General features: G+C 45.7%; 1 protein-coding gene and 1 long non-coding RNA gene across 4 annotated transcripts in view; one reads left to right on the top strand and one right to left on the bottom strand.

Annotated features, from left to right (window-relative positions):
- ANTXR2 (ANTXR cell adhesion molecule 2) overlaps positions 1-17,272 on the top strand; it is a 77,854-nt gene that overhangs the window by 1,075 nt on the left and 59,507 nt on the right. For both annotated transcript variants that reach the window (XM_064416325.1, XM_064416326.1), the window contains exons 3-7: positions 1,704-1,775; positions 7,474-7,555; positions 8,489-8,596; positions 8,696-8,764; positions 9,590-9,670. In XM_064416325.1, the coding sequence (XP_064272395.1) occupies positions 1,704-1,775; positions 7,474-7,555; positions 8,489-8,596; positions 8,696-8,764; positions 9,590-9,670 (412 nt within the window). The remainder of the gene's footprint in view (positions 1-1,703; positions 1,776-7,473; positions 7,556-8,488; positions 8,597-8,695; positions 8,765-9,589; positions 9,671-17,272) is intronic.
- LOC135298585 (uncharacterized) lies at positions 275-17,210 on the bottom strand. Of its 2 annotated transcripts, XR_010360591.1 has the most exons (15): positions 16,995-17,210; positions 14,300-14,466; positions 13,042-13,155; positions 12,655-12,782; positions 10,930-11,038; positions 10,046-10,255; positions 9,792-9,947; positions 9,131-9,247; positions 4,087-7,617; positions 2,475-2,649; positions 1,989-2,143; positions 1,437-1,589; positions 1,097-1,300; positions 916-1,002; positions 275-654 (listed from the first exon to the last, which is right to left on the bottom strand). It is a non-coding gene; the product is annotated as an uncharacterized LOC135298585 (long non-coding RNA). The 2 variants fall into 2 exon arrangements; XR_010360590.1 differs by lacking the exons at positions 1,097-1,300; positions 12,655-12,782 and having other exon boundaries at positions 340-367; positions 16,995-17,159.

The raw sequence follows: 17,272 nt of genomic DNA, 5'->3' as shown, positions 1-17,272 counted from the left end.
GTATGTGTCTTTAAATACTCACTTTCTTAAATGACTCTCAGATGTGATTCAAAGTTTTTTTTTAAACTTGTTTTTCAATATGCCATGTGCCTAGTTTCTGAGGGAGTGCTGCTCAATTCCGTGTTTGGAGAGGTGTATAAAGAAGCAGTCTTGAACACATGTAAACATAAGCGCTAATATATAGTGCAGGTCGAAAGGAGGGGAGCAGTGTTACAGCTCAAACTCAGAGGAAGCCCATGCCATGTAACACTGTATTTGTTGTACTTACATATAATCAACTTTGTTACTGTCAGCAGTGTTGTCGGGCAAGTCCAGCTCCTCTTGAAATAGCTGCTGCAAATCCTGGCTGACTGCTCTGTACAAACAACTGAAGATTGCAGTGCTTTGCTTTAAAAAACCCTACCACAAAACCCAGAATAAACCCATTGAATCCCTCACCACACAAAGGGGGAGATGCTGTGGAAGGATTTGCTGAGGAAAACCCAGTGCAGAGTGCAGTTATAATCTTGGCTTGCTAAGAACAGGATGATCCAATTAGCCTTTTATAAGCAAATATAGCTTATTGTCATCTTGTCAAAAGCAAATCTTCTGTAAACTTATGCAAAACTTCTGTCCAGGGGGCGACAGAAACTTTTTGAAGTTGTTTTGTAAGCTCTGGAATTACACAAAACAAAGGGAAAAAAAAAAAAAAAGGAAAAAAGTACTTAGATTCCCTTGATGTCAATAGTTTGAAGCTGCATCAGTGACATCAGTGGAATGAAAACATGGATATTCAGCTTTTTAAGTGTTAAGTCCTAACCATAACCTGATTAATTAATGTTGATACTCGTGTACAGTACATTACAAAGTTAGTGAATATATTAAAATTGCGCTGTATAAAATTTAAAATCATGCAGGAGAGATGGTACAACTTACCTTGGGAAAATTCCTGTCTTGGGCCTCCAGAGTATCAGGCAACTCCTAAATGTTTTCCACTGCTAGGTAGATATGATTCACTGCAACCTTGTGCAAAGAGACAGGTGACCTTCTTAAAAATAAATTTACAAAAAAGATTGAATTCCTCAATAAAATCAGTTCATATAGCATTGCTTTTTACCATGACATTTCCCATGATGCTTTCAGGGAAGAAGTTTTCAAGTCTCACAAGTCTCTGGCCAGAGGAACAAAGGCAGTGTCACTCTGGAAGACCCTGCATGCTGCTTTCTGGGGGCTGGGGCAGTCAGTAGGCACTGCTTCTGAGACTGGGAGGATTTGATAAACATAAACAAAAAGCAGGGCTGGAAATCGACATTGTGTCACCCTGAAAGAAAAGGGGAAATTGCCAGGGTCGGTTTCAAAGGTGGGAAGTGTGTCTGATTAGTACACATGGGAGCCAGAGGGAGCTGAGTGGTGTGCCTGCCTTGGCAGCCCTGACAATTCCAAAGGGTGTGCCTTACCTGCCGTGCCTGGGGGTGCCACATCACCAGAGACTGTCACTTGGGAGAGAGTAACAGTTCTGCTGCTCCGTTCCCGAGCATCTGGGTGAGGAGAAGGTGCACAACAATGCTTTAACTCCTCTCGTTTTGGGTTTGTAGTTCAAAAGTACATTCCTAGGAGGGTGGAGGATAAAGATCTTGTGAATGAGACCTGAATAAGTGAATGAAATGCTGTGCATCTGTGTGTTTCTCTGAAATGTGTTTCTGCCTTTTTTCGCTTTCCTGAAGCCCCAAGATGAGACTGTCATTCATCGTGTTTTCCACCCAGGCACACGTCATTATGCCGCTAACTGGAGACAGGTTAGTGCTCTGCTTTTTTAATTCCCTCCCTCCCTCCCTCTGCCCTTTCTGAACCAGAGCAGCAGTAACAGGAACAGAACAACAACTCATATCTCTAAGTGGTGGCCAGTCATGAAGCCACCCTGCAGAGCTGATTTAATTTTGTGACCATATGAGGATAGCCTCATAGAAAAGGAAGGAGAGGAATGATGGGAAACAAATCCTTGATGTTACCTCTGCCACTGCTTTGCAGAAAAACTAGCAGTAATGTTTTCATCTCTGTGTGACTCTGCATCTCGCTTGGCACAGTGTGAGAATGATGCTTCCATTTGCTTTTGTAAAGCAAAAACCATTCAAACCATTCTGTGGTTTTCAGGATTTTTTCATGTCTAGGAGAAGTATAAGATGGTAAATAAATATTTCTCATATTCTCAAGTAAGGTAGGTATTTTGTTTTGTATTTCCTAATCTGGACTTCAGGGCTTGTTTTAGACAGTGGGGTTGGTGCCGCCTTAAGGGTGTGAGATCTTCCTGACACTGTGGTGATGTATGGGTGGGCCTGAAGTTTTGGTGGACGGTTTTGAAGGCACTGGAATTCAAGGCTGCTCAGTCTGATTTCTAAAGCAAGTAAGGATTTGCAGCTAAGATATCTTAAGGATGGGTGGGGGGAAACAGAAGGAGGAGAAACTGATAGTGAAGAAAATATTGCAAAAATTATTACCGAACTCCCAGAAATTGGGAAATGGTCGTGTGGATTGAGTGCTCTCAGCAGAGGACAGTGGCACTGCTGTCAGAGTCCTTCCGTATCCTCTCAGCTTTCTCAAAACCAACATGACCTCTGCTCTCTCCCTTCTGTCCAGAAGCTACCGCCATGTACAGCCTTCTGGGTTTTGAACCTGTGTATAAACCATTTAGGAGTCACTCCACAGACCTGCGGCAGGGTGGAAGTAAGGTGGTCCATCCTTTCTGCTCCCATTAGTGGGGTCAGTGCAAAATGTGGTGTGCTGTAGTTGCTTAGCTCTGCTGTGGGTTTGTTTGTTTTAAACAACGCATAACAACAAGTATGAGACCTCCTGAAAAGACCTGCTGTGCAACAGGCAGAAATGTAGCTGACATCTGAGATGTCTAAAAACTCAGGTCTGAGCCCCTCCTATTTTAGCATTTAAAGAGTGGTCTGACTTGAAAACAGCCACTTCCCCCCCATCCGGACTGGGACAGTGGATCTGCTCTCCGTGGGCAGAGAGAAGCTTATAAGTCATTTTTCCAGATGGCTGGAGAGGGGTCAGGAGAGGACACTTGAGCCTGTTCTGAGGCCTGCTGAAGTCAATGAGGTCCTTTCTCTCCATTTCAGTAGGCTGTCAGTGGCCTGTTCCTTATCAGGCCTGAGAGGCAGCACTGATAGCACGCAGACCACTTGAAATGCCGGCCGGGCTGCTGGAAGCTCGCCACCAGGACACAAGCGCCTTTTTCATTGCCAGTCTGTGGCACACTTGGAGCCAGGGACACACTCGTGTTTTTCTCAGAAGCCTCCTGTAAAGCACAGGAAGAGCCTCTGCAGATCCAGTGGCTTCCCTTGAGGGCCTTGGCTCTAGTTCAGGGCTGGCTGATGCTCCTGCGAGTGTGTCAGGGGAAGCAAAGTGCCACCCTTCTAATTCAGGGGGAATTACAAAGAGAGGATGACTGTGGCCGTATGTACACAGGTAAGGATGGACAGACATAGCTGGAGCAGCTGTCCTTTTAGATATTAAAGAAGTCAACAGAGGAAAAATACTGAGACTGTCTGGCCCCCATTGTTCCCAACAGAAGATGAGGATGCTAAGCACACTGCAGTTCTGGGGATGGGTGTTTTTGAGGGTGATTATGAGATGTTACAGCCTTGATTTGTTACGTGCACTTTGGACTTGCAGGCGTGTTTTTGCCCTGGCTTACTTGCTAATTCCCAAATGTCAGGAAACCACAATTTCTTCCCAGCAGATCAAAGTAGGGCAGAATTTTTTTGTTTGGAAAGCCTTAGGCTTCTGATTGTTTGCACAATATTCTTGCTGGGTTTACTGCACAATAAAGCTGTGGATATAAAGAAGGCCACAGCATAGTGCCAAAGCCCCCAAAATCCCAAATATTTTGTGAGTGTGGGCAGTGCTGTGACTAACTCTGTAAAGAGAAGTCATTGTTAATCACAGTACAGACAGTGCTACAATAACCCCGTAGAATAACAGCAGCACCCAGGTGGAACAGCCTTCTCACAGTGCTTAAAGCCCATTTTAAACACACACTTTCGTGACATTGAGCTAGATACTGTGCAATAAGTAGTAAACAAAGATTGGTGCACTCACCTTTAGGGCTTACTGTTGGAAAGCACGTGGTTTGGGACAGTGGGTACCCGCAGGAATGCCATCCAGCTGGCATGATGTTGCCTTTGTTCTCTTTTGGCCAGCTGTGCTGGCCAGCAGCAGTTCAGATTTCTGTGAGCCTGCTTTGGCAGCACTGACCAGTGCCAGTGGCCAGGACGAGCCCTGCTGCCTCTGCCTGGGTGAAACTCCTGCTGGAGATAAAGAGAGATGGTGCTAGTGAAGGTGGGAAAGTAGGATGCTTGAGTACCTGGTTACATGACCAACCATCCTGTCCTTGTCCCTAGTCCAGTGGTGCACTGACTGCTCCTGGTTTCACAGGGATGTGTGAGACATAGACGCATTTGGGGCCTCAGTCGCGTGAGCTGCCCCTGCACGTGGGCCCAGGGCAGCTTGCCAAAAGAGACTCAATCTGCAGAGAGTGCGTTCTGCTGCGTGTATCGAGTACAGCAGACTTGGCCACTGATGTGGTTTTCATCTGGAGCCCGTGCAGGAGGCCTCAGGTTTGAAGCAGAGTAATTCTTTTAAGTGGATCAACCCTCTGTAGTATTTAAGAGGCCTAGAAGGCATAAGCCTCCTCTAAATGATGCATCTGAGGAGGCTTGTGCAGGGTTTCCTTTCACCAGTAGGACAGCTTGCCTCATCAGAGATGGAGCCATCCCTCTTTTTGTCAAAGAACACTTCCCCTCTCGGTTTCACTGACACGTGTGTGTGTTTTCCTGTTTACTGCACATCCTTCTTAGCAGCAAACCCCAAGTACCTGTTTTGTTTGCCTTCGTTTGTTAGGGATGAGCCTGTTGCCTTGCAGCACACAGCCTCATTTCTCACCAGAAACACATGCTCAGTGAGAGCCACCATCTCCTGCCAGTGCTCGTATGCTCATCACATTGAGATAATTCAAGATTCCAGCACTTCAATAGGTGGAATACAACATGGAAAAGACATACAGAATACTGTCCCCCACTCTGAGGAGTTAAGAACACCCATTCTGGAATCTGCATGGGTATTAGCAGCGGTGTTTGCCTGGCTGCTGCTGGAGGAGCTGTCTGAGGCAGTTACACAGCTTAGAGAGAGAACAGACGGGGTAGCTATTAAAAATTAGCTGTGCCTGTGCTAAAACACAGAAATGGGCTGCAGCACATATGCTGAGTGGGTAAAAGATATTAAATTTGTACTTATTCAGCCCAAACACAGACAGGCTGCAAGTTGCTGATTCTGTTTTGCCTCTTCCACCTCCATCCCTTTTCTGACTTGCACCACAAAGCAGTGGCCCTCAGCCTTTGCTAGCGTTCCCGAGCTGTGCCGTGGGATGTCTGGGCACACAGGCTGAGGGCTCTGCTGTCACAGTACAGATGAATTATACAACCAGAACTTCCCTGGGGACTTCCGTGACCACCAAACAGCCTTTCAGAAACCAGAGAAAGGGAAGTTGTGAGAGCACTGAGAAGCAGGAATGGGGGTCCTGAGTGCTGTGACTGGTTGACTGCTGAGTCGCATTCAGGACTAGGACAGTGCAGGCAGGTACGAGCCCCCGTGCCTGGCCTTCAGACCAGCCAGGGGTGAGTTTTAGAGTGATGGAGCCCCCCTCCTGTGGGTTCTGGGGTCCCATGTCCTGCATCCACACTGGCCTTCTGACATCCAGACCAGGACCCGCTTGCACTTGACCAGCTTGGAGAATGGTGGGAGCTAGTTGACATCTGGCTGGGTCTGTCTGGTGCAGCTGTGCCCTCAGGGCACGAGATGGTGCCTGATTAAACACAGCTAAAAGAGCTCACTCTACCAAAGATTTTTCTGCAACCCCTTGTAGGCAGAGGCCTGGCAGCACCAGAGATTGCTGTGCGACCGGGTCACAAGACATTGCAGATAAATAAAACCGAACTGATTGTACAAAAGCTATTTTTGCAAAATAAAATCTGTTTCAGAAAACTGGGACTTGAGTTGCTGCTTGTTTCTTGGCAGCAGAGCACTAACGCCTGTGATGTGCTGCCACTCATTTCTGGCAAGCACCAACTCTGTGGTTTATAATCTGCGTTCGTACATAATCACTTGCAAGTTGTTTCTATAGATGCTGAATGTAAAATATTTGGATCAAACAGATTGTATTATCTTACATAACTTGTTCCCTTCCATACATTCAATGCCACATATCTCTTCTACTCCCTCCCCTCCCTGGTTGTATCAGTGGATCCTGTGACGGGGAGCTTATTCCAGCTACGGATTGTACTTTGGAACAGAGCTGCTAAACATAGAGGAAGCCCATCCGTGGAACAAATGACGAGTGGGTGGCATTCAGGCAGTGTGGCATATGCATTCTTTCTCATTTGGTCTGGCCTAAGGAAAGCTTTCACGCATCCCGCGATGTATTTTCCCTCCATCTCCTCACCCCTGCTGGGTTCCTCTTTCTCACCTAGATTTGTCACAGTGTTCTATATATTCTGGCCCAAATTTTGCCCCTTCTTAGTTTTTGCTCATCCTTTCCTAGCATGACTTTCCATGGACTTGGCTGAAACTGTGTGTGCAGAAGAATGAAGACTCTCCAGATTTGATTCTTTCAGTAGTCTCCCTGCCTTTGTTCCCCCCACTTGTGCTGATTTCACTGGAAATAATTCCTGTGGTGCAGTCTATCAACTTTAACCATTTCAGCTCCATAGTTAGAGAGCATCTTCCAGGTGGATCTGCTGTACTGCTTGTGAAAAATCATGGAGCAGATGCATTCTGCCGTTAAATCTAAGTGAGCTGTGGACCTGTGTGGGATGTCTTATGAAAGGTCACACAAAAAGGTTGTAACAGTCAAATTTTAAATCTGTCCTCAATCCTGCTCTTTTCCCATGCGAACAAAAGGTGTCTTGAGAATGCTGCATTTGCCTATTGATGTTTTCTTCAGGGCAAAGGTTTTAATTATTGAAGTTCAGTTCTGTGTGATTAAATTTGTACATATTGGTCTGGAAGATTTCTGCTGAAATAGAACTGCTGTTTTAGGGGATTTCTTCTTTAACTGCAATGTGATTGGAAGCAGAGTTGGTTGAGTAGCAAAATAGACCTAATGCAACAGAATTTCCACTGGTCTATGTAATGCTGAGGCTTTGCCACCTCTTTGCAATATCTGCTCCACCTGGACATTTTCCTTGATCCCAGCTTTTTGACTCACTGAAGCATATTTTGTTAGATAGGTCTGAAATACCTGTTCCCACAGCGCCACTTCTGTCATGAACACACAGTCTGCCTCCACATGGGATTCTAGGTAAAGGCTCTAATTTACAGCTTTTCATTTCAGTTCTCCTTGAGGACAAATACCTTTTTTCAACTGATAAATTACGCCCTTTTCATACTTCAGGTCACACAAACAGGCTCTTACCTTTTTTTCATTCACAGGGAAAAAATCAAGAAAGGTCTAAAGGATCTGGAGGAGGTGACACCAGCAGGTGAGACATACATACATGAAGGACTAAAACAGGTAGGTTTTACTCATCTTCTTGCAATCAACACATCCTCTGTTCTCAGACTTTGGGTAACAACCTGCAACATAAATAGATTTATCAGTCTGTTTTGCTCAAATCTCTCTGGTTGACTGAGTGGTCCCAGGGTTGCCCAGACACTCTGCAGATCCCAAGCAGAAGATGACTAGCCATCACAGCAATCTGCCATGTGGAATTTCTCTGGCTCGCTCCTTCTCACGGAGCAGGGGTCTGTGGGGTGGATCTCAGAGCTCAGCCAGCATCCCAGTGACATGGTAAACAGCCCCACGCAGCTGGGCAGGGCTGCGGGGCTTGCGGGGCCTTCCAGAGTGCTCTCCCTGGGGAGAGTTTACCACACAGAGCAGTGATCCAGAGATAAGTGCTCTTCATTTTGGACTCTCTTAATTATGGAGTTCCCAGCCACTTTTATTTTTTTTTGTTCAAATAATGCAGTTTGATGAAAGCCCTGGCCCTGAAGGTGAGGAACTAAGCTTTCACTGTTACAGAACAGTCAGTTATTCCCCAGTGACTGTAGAGCCTTGCAAGCAGGATCTGCACAATGATAAGCTGAGCAAAGGGAATTTTGTTGCTATTAAAAAAAAGTTTTAAGCCATTGTTTTTGTATCTTGGGACCTACTGACTGCATTGAAAGCTGGGGGGTAGCAAACGAAATCCTAACTGTGAATTTGAAGAGATCTGTCCTGGAAGAACTGCATGTCAGCATGGGGTGATGGGTAAGTGACCCCAGCGCTTTAGAGATTGGCTCAGTGGTGGCTGGAAAGGACTGATGAGGGGTTTCCTTGCCTGTAGTGAGTTCAAGGGAGGCAGAGGATTGCCATGAGAGAGATGCTGTATTAGATGCTTAGAAGATGCATCATGGTTAAAGGTTCGGGTATAGTTTTAAGGTGGATAATCAATTTTGTTGTTTTCAGGCCAACGTGCAAATTGCGAAGCAAGGAGCCTCAAGGTTCTCTAGTATCATCATTGCACTAACTGATGGCAAGCTGGATGGTCAGATTCCCCTGTATGCAGAGAAGGAGGTGAGCACCATCTGGAAATACGTGTCATGCTCTGCAGACTTTGGCTGCTGCCTTGTTGAATTAAAAAAAATGCTTATTTTCTGTTCTATGATGCCACAGGCAAGGAAATCCCGAGAGCTGGGAGCGAGAGTTTACTGTGTTGGTGTCCAGGATTTTGAACAAGAACAGGTAAGAATAAGACCTTTACTATTATAGAGTACTAGGCAGTACCTCAACCCAGGGTTTTACAGAGTTGATGTTAAATAGCACAGAAATTTAATTTTACTTACATTAGGCAGTGTAATGTCTTCTCTGGCCCAGGAAGCACACTCAGATGTATACGTAGACATAAATAGAATGTGTGGGTGTTGTGCTCACTGCCGAGGAGACCCGTTGGAAATCCCCTTGTTAACTGGGAGCTGCCAGCGGGAGGGTGCAGGCAAGCCCCTCTCATTGGAATGGCAACCAGCTCAGGGTACTGATCACGTGAACAGAGGAGCTGTGGACAAGATGCAAGCAGTATCTATGTAACAGTCTTGGGATAAGGAAACGAACCTGGGATTCATGTCCTTCACTGGAAAGTGTTCCAGAGCTGCTGTGTTCCAGTGAACACTGTAGCTACTCCTGTTCGGTCAAAGTGGCTTCAAGGAGAGGTATACAAAAGGCTCCTTCCTGCAGAAGTGCAGAGAAAGAGCTTTTAGTGAAAGGCAGAGCAAACAGGAAAGGTAATTCTGGACAGAGGTACAAAATCACTGCCAAGATACAGGCCCTGAAAAGCTTCTTCAGTGTGATGCTTGCCATGATGACTAGCCAGCATTTTGCTAGCTGCAGTCGGCTGTGATAAGTCCTACAGTTCTGAAAACTCTTAGTTAGCTGTGAGAGAGCTCTCAAGTTTCCCTCTCTTCAAGGAATTGATGAGGACTGACATCCATTTAAATTTTAAGGGTGTAAAGCACTGTGAGGAATTTAGTTTGCCAGATGATTCATGTGTTTGCATGCGTTTTCTCTCCAAAGCTGGAAAGAATTGCTGATGTGAAAGAGCAAGTCTTCCCTGTCACTGGAGGATTCCAAGCACTTAAGGGGATAATCAATTCTGTGAGTACCAGGCAATAAGTTTTACCGTTCCTCAAGATTAGAGCATACTCTCCAGTCCTACTTCCAGGCAGAGCTGGTTCCTAAGGCAGGAGTTGCAGTAGATGAAGTTCCTCCCCATTACCTTAGAGAGGCAGTTCTGTAAATGAGCACTGCTTGCACCTCCTGCAGTTATTGGTGCACAGACCCCGTGTAGAATTCAAGGACTCTTCCCAAGGAGAGGGGAGTTCATGTGTGAAGTTCGGGGGATGCTCTGATAAATGACTGCTTTGGGTTTAGTCTGGAAAAAATGGAGATTGTTATTCTGGGAGACTTGAGAACAAACAACTGCTTAAAATCTGGGGAATAGGTGCAATCTAGGAATTAACCTGTACTTACCAAGAGAAGTGCTTTAAATCCATGACCTTAACCACTTGTTATCCCAATAAGTGTTAAGACTCAGTTCCAGTTTTCAGCATGGCATGAGAAACTCCTGTCGGTGAGATGAGGCCATTAAGCTGATGACTGTGGTTCGCAGGAAGGGATCAAAGAGAAACATTTTGGTTGTGATCAGTGGCTTGACACTGTTTCAGCCACGTGTTAAGACACCTATGGTTGTGAACACAAAATTTATTTGTCTCATTTTAGACTGAAGGCTGTCTCTTTTACGCAAGGTTAACAGTGCTGCTGCTGCATGTAGGCAGCACATTGCAAACAGGCTTACTGGCAGAAGTCAAAAGCAATAATGAAATCCTTTTTCTGAGAGAGAGCCCACTGTCATTCATTTCCCTTTCCTTTTCTTTTTTTTTAAAATAACAAGAGGATACTACTCACATACAGGATACTACACAGTCACGAATTTATCACTTCCTTTGAACACTGTGGTTTTTGTGAATGCCGTAATGCAGCAACTTATTTCCCTTGTTACTTAAAATAAGTGTAGTTCCAGAATCTTCCTTGAGCTTTCTAAAGAAAATTAATCCATCTTTTGATGCATTGAGATTTGTTCCCCTGAAAAGACAGGGCAGCCCATGTGGCACTGCCTAAAACCTTTACTATTTAAAATCTCACTCTGTGCCATTTGAAGGACTCCTGGGATTCAGCAATGCTGCTGGTGCAAATGATCCAAGTGCCAGTGATGGGCTTTTTTATAAGGGCTGGATGTTTAACCCTAGCTGATGACGTGGTGTTTCCAAGGATACTGCTTTGCAAATAAGCATGTCAGGGATAGAGGAGTAAACGTGCTCGCGTTTGGCGTTTCCCCTCAAGCAAGGGTCACTGACCTGCTCATGGGCACTTCTGAGGGCTCAGGCCTCCGCACTCCCCCGCTCCTTTCAGGAAGCAGCAGGACTATGGTTGCTCGAGGTTTCTGAGGAGCTCAGCTCGAAGAGCCTGGCATTCAAACACACGGCAGGTTAGCGTAAGCCGTAGCGTGTCCCATTACCCAAGGTGGTTTTGGGCAGTCTCTGGCTAGTAGCAGTGCCAGCCTGCGGTGTCCATACCTCCCAGAACTTTAAAGCACCTTCACTACTGTGTCAGCAGGGAGGGAGGCTTTTCTGGTAAGGTATGTCTGATGGTGTTTGCACAAGCCTCGATCCAGCTGCTTCTGATACTTATAAAAAACCGGGCTGTGAAAATCCCAGATTTGTGCATATCACAGCTGTATAACAGGACCAAACACAGAGCATGGCAGCATTCTGTTTCAAGGTAACAGCTTAAAAGTGACAGGGAAAGCCAACTGATGCACACTGTTCTACAGCTTACATGCAAGGCCTGCTTCTGCAGACTGAGCTCCTGAGTCGGTTCAGGCTTTATTTACAGCCTGGCCACCAGACATGTCAACGCTCAGCTTTTCCCACAGACCATGGATGGAAGTATCCATAGCAGGGTTTCTGCTTGGTCTGGATTTTGTGCCTGTGTGTGTGGGCTTTTTTTGTAGTGCATGTGTGGTGGCGGTATTAATAGGATATTTGGTATGTTAATATAATTAATACTCACTTTTCTTTGCAGGGGTTGGGAGTGATTGTGACAATTCATTCTCATAACATTATAGCACTGATAAATAGATCTAATTGAACATGAAATAGTCACATTTTCCTTTTCAGTCTTTGTAATAAATTCATTTCAGTTTGCAAGTTAGCTAGAGAATACAGACTCGGAGACACTGATCTAAAGGGGAAAGCTAATTTTGAACCAGATGAAAAGAAGATAGGTCACAAACATACAACAGTACTGCTCAAAGTACAGAGTCAAAGGTGCAGTTGTGAAACCCTCTGTGAATGTTGCTGAACAATTTCTATTCAGAAAAAACATTGTCTTCAGAAATAGTAGCAACCCAGCAATTAAAGCCCCTGAGCAAAACTACAGCCCAGAACTGCTGAGTAGATGATGCAGGAGCATCTATTACACTGATCTCTCCAGGTATGAGATTATTTGGCTGGTATCCTGTTACTTTTGTACTGTATTCCAGGAGAGCTGAGCACTTATTCTGCGTTTGTTAGTGTTAAGAAAAAAAAGTGATGATTTTAGCACAGACTATCTGTTGTACCTGCTCCTGCAGTTGCTTTCAGAATAAGCAGCTACTCCAGTTTGTTTTCTCTGAACAGATACACAATGCCTATTTAATCATGACCGGGGATTAACATCCAAGACAATTGCAATGAGCGTTTAGACTAACCTTGGCTTAGATGCTGGAGGGCTTGCGCCATGTTTTGACATCAGTTCTGATAAAACCCTAGGGATGTGTGAAGGGTTGATGTACCTCCATGCCATTGTTTCTGCTGAATAACATGCACTACCACACTACTAACTACATCCAACTACACTGCTAACATCCACTACTAAAAGTCTGTCCAGACCTCTGAAGAGGGGGCTGCTTTGCAAAGTTTCCTGCTCTGCCAGCATTGCTCATACCTAGCTTACAAGGTCATAACTAAACAGCATTGTCAGTGTGAATAAATCTGAGCAAAACTCTAGAGCTTAAAAGCAAAACGCTGAAGGCAAGTTACCGCGCTCTGAGGAAAGTCACTGATGGGGCTTGGCTTATTGTTACATGGAGTGTAGCCTTGTGAGCGAGCCAGGACAGGGTGAAGGCTTTGGGAGGGCACAGTTTCTGTCATCGTGCAGCAGATCACTACTAGATAAGAAAATGAAACCCTTAATTAAACTGAAGTTCTGCTGATTTGTGAGTGAAAGTTATCTAGTTGTCTCTGCAGGCAGAATTGGACAAGGCTGGTACTTTGAAAAGTTACATTAAGGGAACTCACTTAAGTAACATTATCAGTGTATGACAGCTCTAAGTAGACAAACACATTTTTATACTGAAGTAAGTTGACAGCACTTAATACAGGAAGTTAAAATGTATTTTGTTCTTAGGAAACACCACAAAAACTTACCAGATAAGACTACAGGAACTGATACATGCAGAACTTTAGAGGAAGTAGGTCAAAAAAGGGTCAGCCTAGAGTTGTTTTATCTTCCAGTGTTCAAAAATTTCTTAAAAATTTTACCTGAAAAGGATTAGAAATAGAATTGGTAATCTCTCCTTCTGCTTGTTCATTTCATAGGTGCTCAGTTTTTTTTTTTTTTTGTTTGTTTGGTTTTTTAAATTTACATGGGAAACTCACTGTTAAACATAATGAACAAAAAAAAAAGTAGACCAAGTCATGTGAACCGAGTAGTTGCATTGTAAATTGAAGCAAAATTCTCTCCAAGTTGGCTGAGCCTCTTGGGAAAAAGCCCTATGCCTCAGCATAAAGTTGTCAGTTTGTCCAGGAAAAGCTGCCAATTGGGATACTTGAGGATCTGCCTCCTGGTGAAGGGGTGACCAAGGGAGAGGAGACCTCAGGGTTTGCAGGGTGCAAGCTCCCAGGCTGACATGGACTGACTGAGACCCATCCAAGGAGTGCACCTGGGACCAGTGAGGCCAAACAAAGGGTTAAATGCACACAAGGTCCTTAAAACCCCTAGGTTCACCCAGTGTCAGACTCTGGCTAAAGAGGTATGAGCAGGGAGTGCTATAAAAAAAATAAATTGTTTGCTATCAAAGTATGAATTCTCTCCAGTAAAATTCTGTGGGTGATGGAGGGAAGTCTGCTCCTGTTGAGAAGAGCAGTCAGCAAAATCCCTCTGGCATTCCGATCCCTTTGGACACCAGTGAAAGGTATCTGCGGAGTATCCTGGGGGTTTCCATGTCAGCTGGATGGTTCCTGTGTCACTCGCCGTGCGTGGCAGCGTGTTGCTGCGTTGCAGTTACACCGCTCGGTGACAGCCAGCGCAGCGGGGCCCGCAGGGAGCTGCTGCACACACCATGCACGGCAGCGGCACGCTCAGCACTGCCGCTCCCTCACCGAGTCACCTCTCATTGGAGCGTGGTGATGCTCACTGCCACCATGGCTGTGCCTCGGTGCTTGGCACACACAGCAGAGAGGGGCCCCGCAGGCTGCTGACAAGACTTGGTGGTGAGCAGACCTGTCCCTGTTTGCCATACTAACAAAGTCAGCAGGGAGGGAAGCCCCCAAACCATGTTGGACAGCCAGGTGGTGCACAGGCAGGGACAAAACCAAAGTCTAGCGAGAGGGAGTCAGTTTTGTTGAGGTAGGCAAGAGGTTTTCATGTGAGGAACAATTTTAGCCTTTATGTTTATAAACTTACTGCACTGGCTTCTCAGAGATATGGTCCAGCTTCTCTCCATGGATCTGACGCCTTCTTTTCCAGCTGTGCTGTCAGCAGCACTTCCTCAGGCTGACCTGGCTTTGGCACTGGGGGAGGGTGAATTACCCAACTCCCAGGAGTCCAACAGCATCTCCCGCTGGTACCTGCTGTAAGGCAACAGAATTTGTGTTTAGGGAGGGTGGGAAACTTCCCCACTGCCTCAGTGGTGCTCCAGGATCAGAAACTGGAGAACTCTGGTTCCATGTCTAATGTGGCTGCTCACCAAACTCGGCTGTCCAAACCCAGGGGCCAGGCTGCAGCTCGGGTACTGCGCAGCAATCAGGGACTACATGGTTTTCAATAATCCCCGCTGCTGTGCAGCCCCCTTGAGCTAGGCTACCTCCCTCCACTTCCTTGGGCAGTGTGCTCTGCCTGCTCCCTCCCTTTCCCCAAGTGCTGTCCCTCCACCGTGGATAAAGGGGGGTCAGCCAGCTGACTGGACATGGTTAAGATTTTTCAAGGCCAAAATCAGCTTAAACGGTTCATTATCAATTATACATCAACTTAATTGGATCATTTCCTGTAGGAAGAAAATATGCTCGGTTTATGCACTGGGAATCCAGGAAGCAAACTATTAGACCTTTGAGGAGGTTGGGGGAGGAGAAATGCAGCAAGTTATCATTAAAAGAATTATTCTGATTAAATCAGTCATCTTATTTAATCCCCTTGGATGGTCTAATCTTCAAGCTGCACTGGGTGCAAGGTTCAGAACTAACGCTGCACTATGTTTTCCATGTGATTGAGACTGAGGAGATAGTTTTGGGAATTACTGCATGTAGTTGTTAAAAGGAATCAATGGCCTGGAATAGAATGCTTTCTGCTCTACCCTTCACTGCCGTGCAGCCCTCAGTTTGACATTCTCTGACATATTACAAACCATATAATGTTCTCCTGGAGCACAGTGAGCTTGATAAGCCAGCACCGGCACTGACACGACTCCGGTTAGAGTGAGCGTGCCTGTGCCCTGTGATTGGGATGGGACTTGTCAGCCAGCCCTGCACGCCTGGCAGCTCTCTTACATAAGGGATGCTGTACAACTGGCTCCAAAGGAAGCAGTCACAGGCCCAAATGAAATCCAGACTCCTTAGTGAGAAGTTTCTTGGAGACAGATTTTTCTTACTAATTAGAAAAAAAAAATAAATAGCCCAAACAACTTTTTTTCCTGTTATGGAAAGTAACAGTTTGTCTTGATTCCTAGTTACATTACTTGGTAAGTAATGGTTTTGGGGTTGTTTTTAGTAATTTGGGGGTAAAGGTTCCGATGCTGTTAAAATACGCATCTCATGACCCGCAGTTTTGTCATCTCCATTTGCTTTCCTCAGTGGCTGCCAATGAGGTGCTGCTCAGCCTTGGTGTAATTAGAATATTCTCACTAACCTAACGCGCGCCAGGCTTGTCTCGGGTGGTGATTTTATGCAAGACCATATGTCTCAGGGATTTTTTTCACTTAGACAGGGGACAGGGTAGCAGCCTTCCCCTTCCCCTTGCTCTTTGTCCACGACGCTGCCAAGCAGTGTCAGGGAGCAGGCCGGGCTTGGCAGCAAGGTGAAGTCACAGGCACAGATGTTTGGCAGCAGGGAAAGGTAGAGCCCATTAGATATTAACTGCTGCAGTTCCTGCTCTGACTTTGTGGGAGAGAAGCACCAAAATGGTGTTTCCTTGAAAAGCATGTGTTTCATTCCAAGTCACCCTGAATTGATTGCGTTCCGTCTAGTGTGAGGTGGTCCTGCTGCCTTGTGCCTTTCCGCACAGCTCGGTGCTGGGGAGATAAATGACAGAGCTTGCTTGAACACAGCAGAGGCACGTGATGTGAAACCAACGCTAGAAAGAATGAAGGGCTGCACTTTGGAAACAGTTGATTTCAGGGAGTTCAAGCATTAATTGCTGTATGGACAGGCTGCCTGTCCTGAGCCTAAGGTGGGCTGCGAAGGTGCTTCTCACTTAAAAAGTCTGATAAAGGTTTCTCGAGTGTAACCACAGAAATCAAGAGCTCTGCTTAAATTTCTTTGCTCTTGTAACCTACTCTAGATCTTTTTTTGTTGAAACCTAATTCTGCCATGCTGTGGAGGGGTGGCACAAGTCCTATTTACATAAAGAAAACAACAGCTCATGAATGAGAAACCTGTAACAATGCCAGCCTACATACGCCTTAAATTCTTCATCACCCTCATTTCACACATGTTGATTTTACATTGCCATAAGAGTAACTGAATTCAGCACAAAAAATCCTGCTCAATGCACAGTCAGCATTTCCTTCTCTAGAACAAAACCAGTGAGTCCAGCAAACCAATTATACACCTCCTGCTTGACTTCTCTTTCCTTTTTACTGTCTTAGCAGTAGTGGAAAAAAAAAAGTTTTGAGTTAAAAAGAAAAAAAAGGAAGCCAGCTGCCAGTAATACTTCTAAGTGACTCATAGAAAAACAAACCTACATGGAAACAGAGGGTTAGCCCAGTCCTGATGCAGCCAGTTGGAAGGAACGAAGCAGAATAGTTTTAGGAACTAAACCAAGCACCTGGGTGAGCTCAATTTGACACAGCTCACCTACACCAGCACAGTGCTGCCTTCATCATCCATTCCTCTGAGGAGCTCCACAGCCCTGAGCTAGGATGGGGCTCCAGAAGGCATTAACTCACCAGAGAATGGCCTCGCTCAGGAGCAGTGTTCTGTAGGCTGGGACAGGTTTCCCCAGCTCTGATCTGTGCTTCTGGAGCCCATCCACATGCCCTGCTCCCCCTGTGTATACAGGGGCCCTGCTGCTGCCAGCCATTTAAATAGCTGCCCCCCACACCCAGTGGCATTGCTGAGCTAAACTTGGAGCCCAAAGGTGCAGGCAGTTCCTCATCAAGAAAAGGCCCACAGCTGGCAGTCATTGAGCCTTTGCCTGCATGCACAGATCCAGCTGAGGCATGGA

Source organism: Passer domesticus, chromosome 4, assembly GCF_036417665.1.
Source record: "Passer domesticus isolate bPasDom1 chromosome 4, bPasDom1.hap1, whole genome shotgun sequence".
Classification (NCBI taxonomy): domain Eukaryota; kingdom Metazoa; phylum Chordata; class Aves; order Passeriformes; family Passeridae; genus Passer; species Passer domesticus.
The sequence above is the reverse complement of the archived record's forward strand: the minus strand, read 5'-3'. Positions and strand labels throughout refer to the sequence as shown.